The 14061-nt window shown below is 39.9% G+C and overlaps 1 protein-coding gene across 7 annotated transcripts in view; it reads left to right on the forward strand.

Moving 5' to 3' along the window:
• Positions 1 to 14061, forward strand: part of neto1l (neuropilin (NRP) and tolloid (TLL)-like 1, like) — a 52665-nt gene that overhangs the window by 25335 nt on the left and 13269 nt on the right. For 5 of the 7 annotated variants that reach the window (XM_026364503.1, XM_026364504.1, XM_026364499.1 and 2 more), the window contains exons 5-8: positions 9014 to 9055; positions 9335 to 9462; positions 11654 to 11736; positions 12289 to 12434. In XM_026364503.1, the coding sequence (XP_026220288.1) occupies positions 9014 to 9055; positions 9335 to 9462; positions 11654 to 11736; positions 12289 to 12434 (399 nt within the window). Of the gene's footprint in view, positions 1 to 9013; positions 9060 to 9334; positions 9463 to 11653; positions 11737 to 12288; positions 12435 to 14061 lie in introns of those variants that run through there. The other 2 variants (XM_026364505.1, XM_026364506.1) reach the window with 2 other exon arrangements.

Raw genomic sequence — 14061 nt, forward strand, 5'->3', positions numbered from 1 at the left:
AAGAGTTTGTGAGATCGAAGATGCTGCATCTCCTTGATCACAACAGGAAGCAGAGGCTTACTGACGAGTGTAAAGAAAGCCGGATGTGGCTGTTTTTAGCCATTAGAGGTGAGGCTGAGGAAAAAAGTCTGAGAAAACTAGTCACAGCTTAGCATCGTATCAGGTGGGAAGAAGCTATAGGTAGAGGTGGGACTGATATTATAGCATGAAGGCTTCTGAAGTTTTTAGTTTGGCTGCCGGGCTGCATGCTACACACAAGATATTTACCCCATTTTAATGCAATGTAACATAAAACAGTAGGTCTAGATGAATTTAGCACTTAATGCTGATATAATCACATTTCAATTGTGACTACAGCACACATTGTTTGTAGTGCTGTACCCACAGATTGCACAGACACACAGTTCCCCTCTGCTCTGCTGTGTGTTTATGTGTCTTTCATTTCTTTGAAACTCAGCAAGAAGTTCAAGAAAATCAGCAGAATCATCATGTTTGAATAGGGACCTTTGCTAAGTTACATTAATTATAATAAAGACTGAACGCAGGGCACAGGGTTACCCTAGCTCTGTCCAAATGTAATAAAATCTTTGAATGTGTTAATTAGTAAGCTCTAAAACCCACTAATTAACACGTCTCATTTGGTTCATTTGTATTATTTTATATTTGTCCACAAATCAAATGTATCATACTGGTTATGCCCCACTTGTGCGCTACTACACAGCAGGCCACACTGCCAGCTTTGTTTTGAGAAATTATTAGTATCTAGCCATAGCCCATGTGTTGTAGAGATTGTTCTCAAAGGGAAAATGAATGTTGACAGTGTGATTGATACCAGAGCTGTACGTTTTATAGCTTATAGTCTGCCTCTGGGTCAATGTCCAGCTTCCATCAGAACTGTCGTTGTGCTACACAGCCGCAGCAGTGGTGCAATAATCTTAATTCAGATTTAAATCCTATTACACTTCTTTTCAACAGTGTGTCAGTCACTTTGATGGTAAAGACCCTATAGCGCTTGGGGGCCAAAATCGCAATCTACATCTTTCTCTCTGTTTCTTAATCTCTCTCTCTCTTACAATCTCTCTTTGCTTCTGTCAGCCTCTCCATCTCTCTCTACTACCAGAGCATCAATTTCATTACTCCCTTTCATTTATTTTCCCTCTGCTTGCTGATTTAGGATTTATTTAAAGGCTAATATTGCACACAATAAATCTTATTATTTCCAGTCCTATGCCATATTACTGTGATGGTTACTTCTTTAACATGGCAAGCAATTTGTTCAGCATTCTTCCTTTGAATCCACTTGTGTTTGTATTGGCTACTAGCTAAAGTGTATTTGGCTGCTGTTTATCGCCCCCCTGGGTCAGATTGTAGCCTGTTGTTGTCATAGAAAAGTATGTGAGCCAGTGATTCACCCCTGGGTGCTCTAGAACAGATGCAGAGTGGCGGTGAAATGTGAAACAGGAATCTGCTACCTCTCATAATTCCATGACAGTGAAATGAAACACTATCTCATGAAAGCAATCAGACTCTCAAATTACCTTTCTTGAGGGGGGGGGGGCATTGTTTGCAGATCAGCAAAACTATCCTTGCTCTGTCCCTTTATGTCATCGTGTATCTCTCTTTCTGCCTCTCAGACACTGTGTGCAGTAATGACTGGCAGAGTGGCAATGTTGTGTTGATTTATTGCATGGTTGCCCAAATAGAACTTGGATGGAATGTGTCTGTCATTGGGGTGTCACTTAGATAGAAACACCTGTGGTGCCTAGGGACAACTAACTGCTCCATCAGGAATAGGTTCCCGCCTGAGCCATCAGTACATCTTACACACTCACACAGCACACACAGGGTCACACACAAATTTGCACACATACACTGTCAAATGTGGTAGCACTCAAAACAAAGCGTGCACTGCTGAGGCAAAGCGGTACGGTGATTCAAATGCATTTGCATGCGATCAGATGTAGCTGCACATGCAGTTTACCAGACGTGTGACGGTTTGAAATGCCGGTATATACGGTAATTTATTGCATTGAGCTAATATTCCACCAATTCTATAGCACTGCTAGACTGTTGATGATCAAAATTAATTCAGAAGCAGAAATATTGTCCTTTTTATTCCACACATTTCACAAAATAAAAAACCCTGGAGTGTAAAGGGTTAAAACCTGGTGCATACATTAATCTTGTATCTCTATTTCCCAGCTGAATTAAATGAAATATGATGCACTGGTACAAATTAAACCACCTAACAATAAAGTAGTAAACCACTCTGCATATCTGCAGCATACCCACTACCTAGATACCACTACACCACTCCAGTATGCCAGTGCTTACCCAGACTTAGTACATAGTGTAGAACAGGATGGGTGGCATTGTTCCCAAGGTGCTGGAGTAGTGTTTTCAGGATCAGCTTTTTGTCCTTGTCTGGGAGGGAGGAAGGAAGGAGAAGAGAAGGAGGAGAGCTGTTAACAGCTTGATCAATGGATGAGATGGAAGAACACACACACACACACACACACACACACACACACATAGAACTATGGGAGCACACAGACACACAACCATAAACAGATTTCTGAAATCCATCACTGTAAATAATGGTGCAAAATGAAGTACAACTCCATACCAGTGAGCAAATTCACTGCTCTCCCCTCAACACAAAAATCTTGATGGACACTTTTATTTGATGTGGCATGTCCACCATGAGCATGTGCATCTATTGGTATGAACTAAACTCCTAAAAACAGATGTTCCAAAAGCAAAATATAGAAGCATGTGTGGATCAGAGATGAATGGATGGATGGTCAAATAAGATTAACAAAGAGGAGGTTTTCTCATTCAACACCAATGTACTCAGTGGCCTGAAGACTAGACTTTACTCAGTGTAATCAATTAAGACACTGAATGAACAAAGCACACAATTAAATGCATTACACCACATCACTTTGTTTCTCTAAGGCAGCATATTGAATAGCGATTAGGGTATTTTACAGAAATGATTGCAAAACAATATGGGATACATCTGCAGCAAAAGCTGTCATCTGCAGCACCTGAACACTACAGCACACTGAACTGACCAAAACCCTAAAAGAACAAATAAATTATAAGGTAATAATAGCCACCTTAAATGGTAAGTGGTCAAATACCATTTAGTTTAGAATGCACATATGTTCATATGGAAAATGATGAGATAACGTTATTGAAGGAATGATTTTGTTCATCTAACAGGGATGTGGGGTTCAAACATATTTGCTTTAGACATTAGAAATGAACTAATTAACCACAGAAGTCATGTGCTGAGGTGTCCTTGAGCAAGACACTGTATCCCTGCCTGCTTCAGGAGCTTTTTTTATTATAGCTGCTTCCCTTATGGAGATCAATAATGTATCACAGGAGTCATTAGTCCACATAGAAGGGCAGGGATCATACAGTTCTTGTAATGTATATACCTCTGAAATCCTGTGACCATCTGTCCTCCAAGGTCTGACAGACGATAGTTTAACTGCTATTTCTGGATAGTCAGCACTTCTACTGGAACATATTGGGGTTAAGGCCCTTGCTCAAGGGCACTTGAACCATTGATGGGTGAGAAAGACTTTGGGATTAGCTTTTCCCAGTTGAATTTCCCAGTTATAAGCTCACCCCATTGTGTCACCCCATTGCCGGCTTCTATAACAAATACAGGTCAAGGGCAGGCTGTATTTATGTCTGTATTATTGTGAAACAGAGTGATTCGAGCTTCGATCCCCAGATAAACCCAAGAAAATTATAATTCATGTCACTTTTTTTGCACAAAAAGCATGAAACACACTCCTTTTATTCCTCGAGACTAGTTCGGAACAGTTCTTAGACACCAGTGTAGCTGGTTGTTGTTTGTGTGGCGTTGGGGTGCACATGGTTACTAATCGCTGTCCAGGGCACAGACCCAGCTCACTGGCCATGACACTCAGGTTGTGGTGAATCCTATCAGTCCTCAGCAGATCCTGTGGCCTCCTCTTTTCGCAGCCACTCTTCTGTATAGTTGGGCTGTCATCCGTCAGAAACCCCCTGTTGAGTGGGTGTTAGCTATATAGTTAATCTTTACGACATTGTTTGATCAAAGAGGGTTTTCATAGTGGCTTTTTGTTTGTTCAGGCAATGTGTTTGAATACTCCAGCGTGCAATGTGCAGGTTTGTTTTGGGAGTTGAAAGCTGGGTGAACTGCTAGATTGAAAACTGCAGAGACACACTCAATACAGGAAGCAGTGAAAGTACAATATGACAGGGAAAATCACCTCTGCCAAAATTGGTCTTTATTTGTGACTGAAAGGGCCAGAAGCAATCAAACTGTGGAAAATGTTTCCTTTTCTTTCCCTATCTCTCCACTTCTTCCTCTAGCTGTCTCTCGAACTCCATCCACAGCTGTGCCTGGTGTGATTAATGGCAGCCATTCATTAGCTTGATCAACCACTTTAGCAGAGATTATTAATCAGATGCTTATTTAAATGTCACTGCTGAGCAGCGGAGAGGAAATGAGGCCACTGGGAAATTGAGTTTTTGTGTGTGGGCTGCTTATGAATGTGTGTGCGTGTTTGTGTTCATTGGTTCCTGGAATATTGCCACACAGAGATAACCATGAGCCCTATTCATTTGCTGTTTTACATGCACCAGGACTCAGCAGCAAATACTGAAGGGATATATAGCAATGTAGCCTAGCGTTCAGTTCCAAATGAGACATAATGTGTCTCATTAATAAAACATAGTGTTGTTGCCGTATTATGAAGAGCAGTGCAATACTTCTTGGATCACAGCAGTTATTAGAAATTTACATCTCCTGACAGTTCTGCAGGGCTCTGTTTCATTTGTCTGTGCGTGCATATGCTTTCTCAATAAAGGACATTTCCCACTACGCAGCCAAACTGCTCTAATCAGGGCCTACTCATCATTTGTTTCAGAATTGTTCACTAGAACAAATTCCTAGTGATTATTTTTGTGTCTGGCTGCCAAAGTGAATTACCATTGCAGCATTGCCAGTATTATAAACATGTTTTTGAAGCAATATGACGAGCACATTTGAGCTGGCATTTGCAAGCTGCTCATGTTTGTTTCTGGGGGCATTTTCACGTAACTTCTGTAAAATTCTGCCCTGTCACTGTGAAGCTTTCGGGTTTTTGGGACAGCGTTTTCATCTTCCGTTGTATAGCTTCTGTATGTTGGTGCAAATATAGTTTTTAGTTATTTATGTATTTGATCAGGATTGCACTTAGGATGGTGACAGCGTTTTGCTCTTCATGTAGCACAGTCTGTGCATATGTAGTGCTGTGGGGCAGTCTGTGTCCCAGGCTTTAAAGTGAGCATTTTCTGTGTTGCAAAGGGTAAATACAGTAAGCCCCAGAAGATTATGCTCTTGGTAGAGCTTTATGAAGAAAGGAGAGGGTGGGGCCATGTGTGGATCTGCTCTGAATTCAGCTCGCACAGTCGAAAGCATTTACACAGTGCAGTGCAGAGAGCAGGCACCATAGAGAAGCTGCAGTATGAATACAATGGCAGCACACATATTTCACATGTCAGGATGTAGAAGTGTGCTGCGGTGAAACTCTATCTGTATGCGCTGTGGCGAGTTAGGTTTTTACTATGGTATTTATTATTCACTGGAGCAACATATAGCAACACTTCTCAAGTGTGATGTTCACCCTGTAATCAATTATTACATGGTGTGACCAAGCTCAGATACCCACCTTATAAATAACAGGGTTTAATCACCTGCTGTGGTCAGAGTACATGTACTTTATATAGTTCATCAATCATTTTATCAATCCATGTAATTGATTGAACTGATTAATCAGAGGGGACATTGAGGGGGAGGGGGTGATGGATGGTGAAAGGGATGGAATCTGCCTGATTGAAATTCAGGAGTCTGACTCTAAAAAGGTCAAGGGTCACACAAGAGGCATAGCAGCCTCTTAGTGAGACCTGCCATGTTAAGAAAAGTCTTTATCAAAAGTGTATGTGTGTGTGCGTGTGTGTGTGTGCCTACATACACATAGGCCTGTGCATCTATTCCTTTGAGGTTCCGTGGCCTTGTGATCAAGTCGGGTTAAGTGATGGCAAAGCCCAATAATAAATCTCTGACACAACCAGCACGAATGACCTGAAGGTCACTGTTTCATTAAGTGTCTTCTGCTTTCATTTCCTCATCCCTCATGCGTGCTTGCTTCCCTGCTCGCTTGCCTACCTTCCTGCTACGCACACGTAAACACACTGTCAAAGGCAACATGGACAGACGCTCAGAGAAGGTTTTGAATATGATGAAGTTAAATGTACATGTACCTTAGGTGTAAGTCAGGTTTTTTTTTTTTCATTTTAATGTTAATGATAAGGTAAGCTAGTCAACAGAGTTAGAGTAGTTACTTGTCAAAACTAATATATATTACGTATTACTGCTTACTATATGTAAGGGTTAAGTTACAACATTACTTTCTAAAGCAGTAACTGACTATTTTATGAGTTACTTTTAAATAGTTTTCAGTGTCCACATAAGTGAAGTGAAATTTGGCCTAATGAAGTAAGATATTTAGACATAAGTAATTTTACTGTTTAGAGTAGAAGAAGAAGAAGTTAATTTTATATGTCATTTGAGCTTTAGGAATCTATTTTTACTACTAGTCTAGTCAAAGACAGATTTGATTAAGATAACTAGAATTACCACCCAACTGTCTGTTTACATGCAAATTCTAATCAGTTCATCCATGCATCCAGGGTGTGCCTGATGTTATGGACATCTATTAGTTCCTGAGATATTGCATCAAGAAAAATGGGACAGAAATGAGATAATAGTGACTTTGCGCTTTGACCTTTAACCACTAAAATCAGTTCATTTTTGAGTCCAAGTGGACATTTTTTTGCATACAATTCTTCAAGGTGTTTGAATGGATACAACGCATAGAGAGGCACAGGCAAAACTAAATCATAATGCCCATAGCTATACAGCTTTTTACAGATAGACCTATTTGTGCAACTAATAGTCAGGAGGAAAGGCTCCAGGAGAAGCATTTGAATAGACCCTCGTGACCTATCTTGACTGCTCTCGTGTTTGCGATTGTTTCAGCATGTCCTCAAGAAGAAAGGGCTTTTTGCAGCCCTGCCAGCTTTATTACAGGTATTCAATGGGTTCTTCTTTTCACCATAACGCAAGGTCCACATTGGGCCAAGAATCTCTTTGTTCTGATTATAGGTTTTAACCAGCGAGTGTCATCATGAGAAACACTGAATGCTCATCCTCCCTCAAGAGCCATTTCACAGTTTTTTATCTGGTGTTCTGTCACCAGGTATATTGGACTTGCTGCTCCTTATGTCCAGCACACGCACACACTGAAGCTCTGACTCATGTCTAGACAGAAAAATTAGGGCATACATACAGACAAAAAAACTGTGACATTTAGGCAAGGTGTTCACGCTGTGCAATCAGACCTCATTTTCCACACTGAGCTCAGTCAGTGGTAGCCATGTCTCGATTTGGCAAGGAACAATCAGATTTAATGTGAAGCCTTTTTGTGTTTCCTATTTGCTCTGTCCTCTAAATGAATGCAGCCCCGAGCTCTCGGCTAACAGCGTATCTTTGAAAGCACATCTGCTCTGTCACTATAGGCTGAAATAAAATGGAATCAGCAGGAATGTTTTGAAGCTGTGAAAGCTTTGTATTTTAAAGACAATGCTTCATACAGCATAGTGACAAAGTTTGAACTCGAAAGCAAGACTCAAATCAAAAAGCTTTACTTAGGTCAGAGAGGGTCAGCAGAAGACTAGAGAAGGCTCACCTATCAGACAGGCATCAGGTGGTCAAAATAACTACAGCTAGTACACTTTTTATAGCATGGCAATAAGGTTGCATGCAGTACCATTTACAATACCTTTCAAATAAAATTGAAACTGATACAAAATTCAACTGCAGTTTGGTGGGAAAAATCACATAGAGAAATGTTCCTGCATAGCAAACAAAGACCAATGATGACGTGAAAGAGCGGTGAAGACTTTTCAAGATTTAGATTCTGTCTTGTGTGAAGTCATCTGAAGAGTGATATAATCTTTAGGGACAACATATGAGACTGTGATGTTTCACTAGCAAGAGGAGGTAACACACCTCAGCAGCACCAGGCTTGTTGATGTAATTTATTGCAACGTTATACAGACAAATGGTTTACAACTTTTCCAAACCTCCTAACAACTGATTTTACTGTTACTTTCTTCACAGACTGTAGACTAATGTTCAATCAACTTACTCTAATTAAAACAAAATTCTGTCAAGCTCCTGTAAAACACACTTTCAAATGTTACTGATTAGAGTGTTGAATGAAACCCCAAGAGAACATCTACTGCATAAGTCAGTCCTTGGTCCTCTTAATTTGCTTTCAAAACCTTAATTGGCATAAATTTGCTTGATTTTATATTTTTGACCAATTTCACGCTAATGAGGCAATTTTGCATAATTTTAGAAGAGTGCAGCTACTGTGACTGTACTTTCACAGTCATTCTTTATATATCTGGAATTGAACTAATACAGTGAACATAGAAAATATTATACTTGCTTAGCCTGCTTCCAGCTTAGTGTCTTTGGATGATCATTATCACAGCGAGCATGTTAACTTGCTCATATTAACATTACTCTCAAAGCAGCATCATGTCATACGGCTGCTAGCGAGGCCGTAGCATTTTAATCCCATTGGTCGATTAAGAAAAATGATTGCAGAATGCGGAATGGGAAGTTGTCTTCAATGCAGTATATGAACATAAAGTATAATGTCATATTTAAGAGTTCAACACGACAGTTAACACAGTAAAATCTCCAAAGATAAGGCAGGCGCAAAGTGTGTAAGGGTGCCTAAATAATTTTGGATGTGCTGTAAACATTTTGTAGATTTCTTTGCTGAAAGTTCCTTCGTATGTTGTTACTCGTTGTTGTTTTTTCCTCTGTGAAGATCCTGATTTTGTAATTATGAATTAAAAATGAATACCCCTTCCTCTGCTCTCTTCTCAGATCCGGACTTTGCAGACTTGGGAGTTCCCCCACCTCTGCCCTGTAGGTATACTCCTTCACTTTCTGCCAGTGTTTCTTTCTTTCTCTCTTTCTGTCTTTGTCACACTTGATCTTAAATTCAATCTCTTCATTCAGTCTCTGTGACCTTTTATACCGCAATAAAGTCTATTTACTGTATATTCTTGCAGTTTTATATATTGTTTTTGTACTGGTTGTCTCCTGTATGCTTGTGTCTTGTGTTTGTGATACTTGTGAGTTCATGTGTGTTTGCTTCAACTGCATGTGCATGTGTGTGTGTTTATGCAAATGTGTGTGTTTCAGCCTGTCAGTATGACATGGTTGGTCCAGAAGGTATCGTTGAGTCACATCAGATCACCAGAGATGGGAAGGCTGGTGCTGCAGAGGCCATAGACTGTAAATGGTACATCCGTGCTCCACCACGCTCCAAGGTTAGTGACCAGCTAAAAAGATAATAGTCTAGTTCCTTATCACCATTTTATGTGAAATTTTCAGCATAATCTTCTGTTGTATTAAAGATAAAGTATTGTTTTCCTATCACTTTGCTGTTTCCAGTCATTTCATTTCTTTACATATGCAGGAAAATCAATGGTTGCATCATGAAGCTTTGATGCATGCAGGATTGTCAGCACATGTCAGCAGTATCCCAAGTGTCCATGGCTGCAGGAGACTTCTAGGGTCAGACACATAGACAGAAGGGTTTACTTGGAGTCAGGCCCATTTTTTTATCAGCAAGCTGTTGCCAAGAGGAATAGGCAAGCGGAAGGAGAAAGAGGGAGAGATAGAAGTAGAGGAGCAGTGGTGGTAGACTGGCCAGACAGAGAGGAGGGGAGTGCTACTGCTGATGAAATAGTGTTGCCATGCATTTTGACCTCGAGGCCTGCAACAGCCTGTATTTGTTTTCTCTTCCAGCAATCTCCAGGATTCCCTGCTTGCGTACACAGCTACATACATGCACACAGTAACACGCATGCACAAACACACACACACCTTTGCTGCAGGTAATACACACTGCATGCTTCCTTATCTGCCAGAGGAACCTGTGCTGCACCTACCTGTATGCTACAGGATTAAAAGTTTCCCGGGGGCAGCGCAGAAGTGCAGGAAAAGGCCATGTTTTACAAATGCTATAACTTCTCACAAGTCTATATGACTTGTTCATGAACACATGTGCACACGTGTCCTTCACTGCAGTAAATCCACTGTTGAAATAGCCCCCTTCTGGCTGCACTTCATTTAATAGGATGAGACCACACTTTAACTTTGACTTTTATAATAGGAGTAATTCGTTCAAGGACAAAAACTATTATGAGCCCTGGTCTTGAGGATTTAAAAGGGCTAGTCGTGCTTTTAAGAGTGTCATTGTAAATGGTGAGGTAACATAGACTTGAATCTTATATTATAATGGCTTTAATATATGTAACATTTTAGGCATAATCTAAATTCAAAAAGTCTCCTTTAACCATAATCCTGTAATAGGTTACTGTAAAAGCTGAAATTAATTTTTATGAAAATGTGTCTTATTTCCCCAAGGGGATCAATGAAGTACATCATCATTCATTTTATGTATTGTATGTAGGTTTTTATTGGGGTTCATTTCTTTAAATGTGTGCGTTCACCCCGGAGTGAGATAAGTCAGGTGCAACATCAGTTTAACTATGTCACTATGTGTTTCATTAACTCAGCACCTCAAGATGTTATTCTTTTCTCTTTCTGACCACCACAGAGATCTTTTTAAAGCCATACAGTACACATTAAGGAGGCTGTTAAGCTGTTATCATCTCAGATTTGTGTCATAGCACTTTTTAATGCAGGTTTTTCAAACTGTGCTGCAGGCTCTTGTACTGCAGTCTCTTATACTGTACACACCCGCACACGCACACACACACATGCACTGGCTTATGATTATGACTGGCTGATAATATTGGCGCGACTGTGATTCATGGCCACAGTCATTGCTGTTATCTGGCCTCCTCTTTTGGCCACATATTTCCAGCTAATGTCCTTGTTTCCCTCAGAAATGACCTTCAAATTCAGCTACTTTAAGCCCCAAGCCCACAGGAACCATAAGACTGCATCATCTAACTTGAGCTTCATCATCAGCACTCATGTGGAGCCATGCAAGTGTAACATTGAAACAGACATTAGGATGAACCGTGGCTCAGGTTAAACAATGCTGTTGATTAAAAACAAGCAGCAGTCCCACTAAGAGACTAAGTGATTGGGTGATTTCAGTCTGATGAATGAGTGACAGACAATGATGTGGAGGCAATCAGAAAGCTGTTGTGAAGAGTCAAGGTGGATGGCAAGGTGGATATTTCACTCAACAAGGGATTGCAAAGATAGTAAAATAGTCTATATGCGGTAGTCATAGTTTGAAAGTCTTTAAGATACACTGCTTACAACATACGGTATATTTGGCTGCATAACTAGCTGGTGTAAAATCTATTTAAACTTTCTAGTCACACATTGACTTTGTACGTCAACATAACACCGTCATCTATGACCAGCTGTCAGTTTTCTCAATGAGAATTAATAGTAGATTTTTACATTCATTTTGTGTTTTTGCTTCATTTTTCACTCTGTAATATCCCTTTTCTCTGCCTTGTTTGCATTGGACAGATCTACCTGCGTTTCCTCGACTATGAGATGGCGAATTCCAATGAATGCAAGCGCAATTTTGTGGCAGTGTATGATGGTGGCAGGTCTGACTTTTTTTTTAACTACTCATTTAGATAAATCATACAACTAACTTAGTAACTTAGTGTCTTTTTGCTAAGCTAAAGCAACTGGGAGCCATCCCAGTTAAGACAGTGCTCTCAACCTTTTGATCCAGTGCCATGCGAGAAAGTATTTGTATTTGTAGTAACTGTATTTTACTACATTACGAAGTTGTGCTTTAATAAATTAGCCACGTGACAGATTTATAGGCAACTTCACAGAACAATAACTTTTTATCTCAAGATGGTAGGATAGTTGGGATATTTGATATGTTAATGTAATGTAATAAAAAGATATGTTGAAAACAACTGTATCATTAAATGCGATATGCTAAAAACAAATATGAGCTCTTCAACAATCTGATTTATCTTGAGATAATGAGAATATAAAGTTGAAATGACTTAATAATGAGCCTAAAAGATGTGAGCAACCACAGCAGCTGAGAGCCTATGTTTAATGACATGGATCATTGAGATGCACAGCCAATGTTCATGTTCTCTGATAATAAATTCTTATCTCACGCTGTCCCATCTCAGTTCGGTGGAGGACCTGAAGAGCAAGTTCTGCTCCACGGTGGCCAACGACATCATGCTGGTTTCCACGCTGGGAGTCATCCGTATGTGGGCAGATGAGGCCAGTCGCAAAAGTCGCTTCCGCATACTTTACACAACCTACCAAGAACGTAAGACACTACTAATAATGGTAATATGTACACTCGCACACACATATTGGGTACCATAAAGAGGTTTACCACAACAAGACCACTCTAAGGGCCCAAGTCATTAGCCTTGTTAATAAGATATCAATAATAGTAAACATGACAACAAAATAAATCAGGGCTGATGTTTAGTGGTAGTGGTAGGAAGTTGGAGGTACACAATTATGGTAATTACACTCAGATTATTTGGAAAAGTGCTGTCAAGAGGTTCCCACTGATTTAGTCCTTTTATAACGATAACAAGCAAGAAACCAAGGTACATGGGTTTGATTATAAGAGATGGGGGATCGTAATATGTGTGAATATGACTATACTAGTGGATGTGAGCTCAACTGTGCAAGCTAATTCCCTTAATTTAAAAAGCTTAAAACAGAGCAAGACAGAGGAAAAGCAGTTAGGATAGGTTTATTATTATTAGGATAAGCTACAGTTTGTATTCATCCACCAGTTTTCTTTGAGTCAAACACTTCAGATGGACTTGAGATTAAAATTCACACTCTCTCACACACACACACACACACACACACACACACACATACACCTTTCCAGTTTCTCATTGATTGTTCTCGTAGTTTGACAGAGGTTGCAGAGTGCATTCTTTGTACTAGTGAGGTGAATGAAGAGGCTCTGAGTTTTGTGATTATATAGTATGTCAATGCTATCCAGCGCTTTTTAATCCCACATACACTCGCTGCACTATTGATCATTTTCTCTTTATTTTTGGAGCTTGAAGATGATCTTTTCAATGCAAACAGTGCAAGATAAAAGTGAAAAGGTTGAATTTATAAAACATCATGTCATATAGGGATTATGGTTATTAAGGAACTAGAATAGTGACATGTACCTGGAAAAATGTAAAAATGTGTAGAATTTGCTTTTCCTTCATGCTGCATGGTTGATTGGATTTGTTGTCATGTCATAAATTATAAAAACACCTACAAGAAGCCATCAGCTCTGAAGGACAATCTGCGGATGCTCTTTGCACATCTACGTGTCTTTATGTTTGTATATAGTGAAGTAGAAGATAGTTTAGTAACTAGTTTTTAGAGAATAGGCAACAGCAGTAGTTGCTTGTGTGGTGAAGTCAATGTCCCTTTTGTGAGGACCTTTCACCAAGCAAAGCCAGGATGTGCTGTTGCCAGGGAAACGCTTCTGCCTAAGTCACTCAGGCGATCCACAGCCAGGCCTCAGCCTTTAGAGCCGCCTCCACCACAGCTCAGCAGCACTGCAGTAACCCCGTCAACAGCGAATGTACAGGTGCACCAGAGCTGTGCAGAGGAGACACAGTAGAACAAGTGATTCAGTCTAGCGTGCAGTGTTAACTTGTTTTTAGTGCAAATATTGGGCAGTTGCTTTGCAATTTAGTGAAATTCTGAACAGGATGTATTTTAATGACTTTACTACATTCATGTCATTAAGCTTATTAAGGAAAAAAAAAGTCACACTAAAACAACCTGTGCTACCCTTAGGTGGTCCACATCTAGGCATTAAAGACGCCTATTCCTTTCCATTCCATTACCAACTAAATCTAAATCCTAGCAAGAATAAATGTAGTTTTTAGTTTTACGTTTTCCATGTCAATTTTTGCACA

The sequence above is a fragment of the Anabas testudineus genome, chromosome 2, assembly GCF_900324465.2.
Source record: "Anabas testudineus chromosome 2, fAnaTes1.2, whole genome shotgun sequence".
NCBI lineage: Eukaryota > Metazoa > Chordata > Actinopteri > Anabantiformes > Anabantidae > Anabas > Anabas testudineus.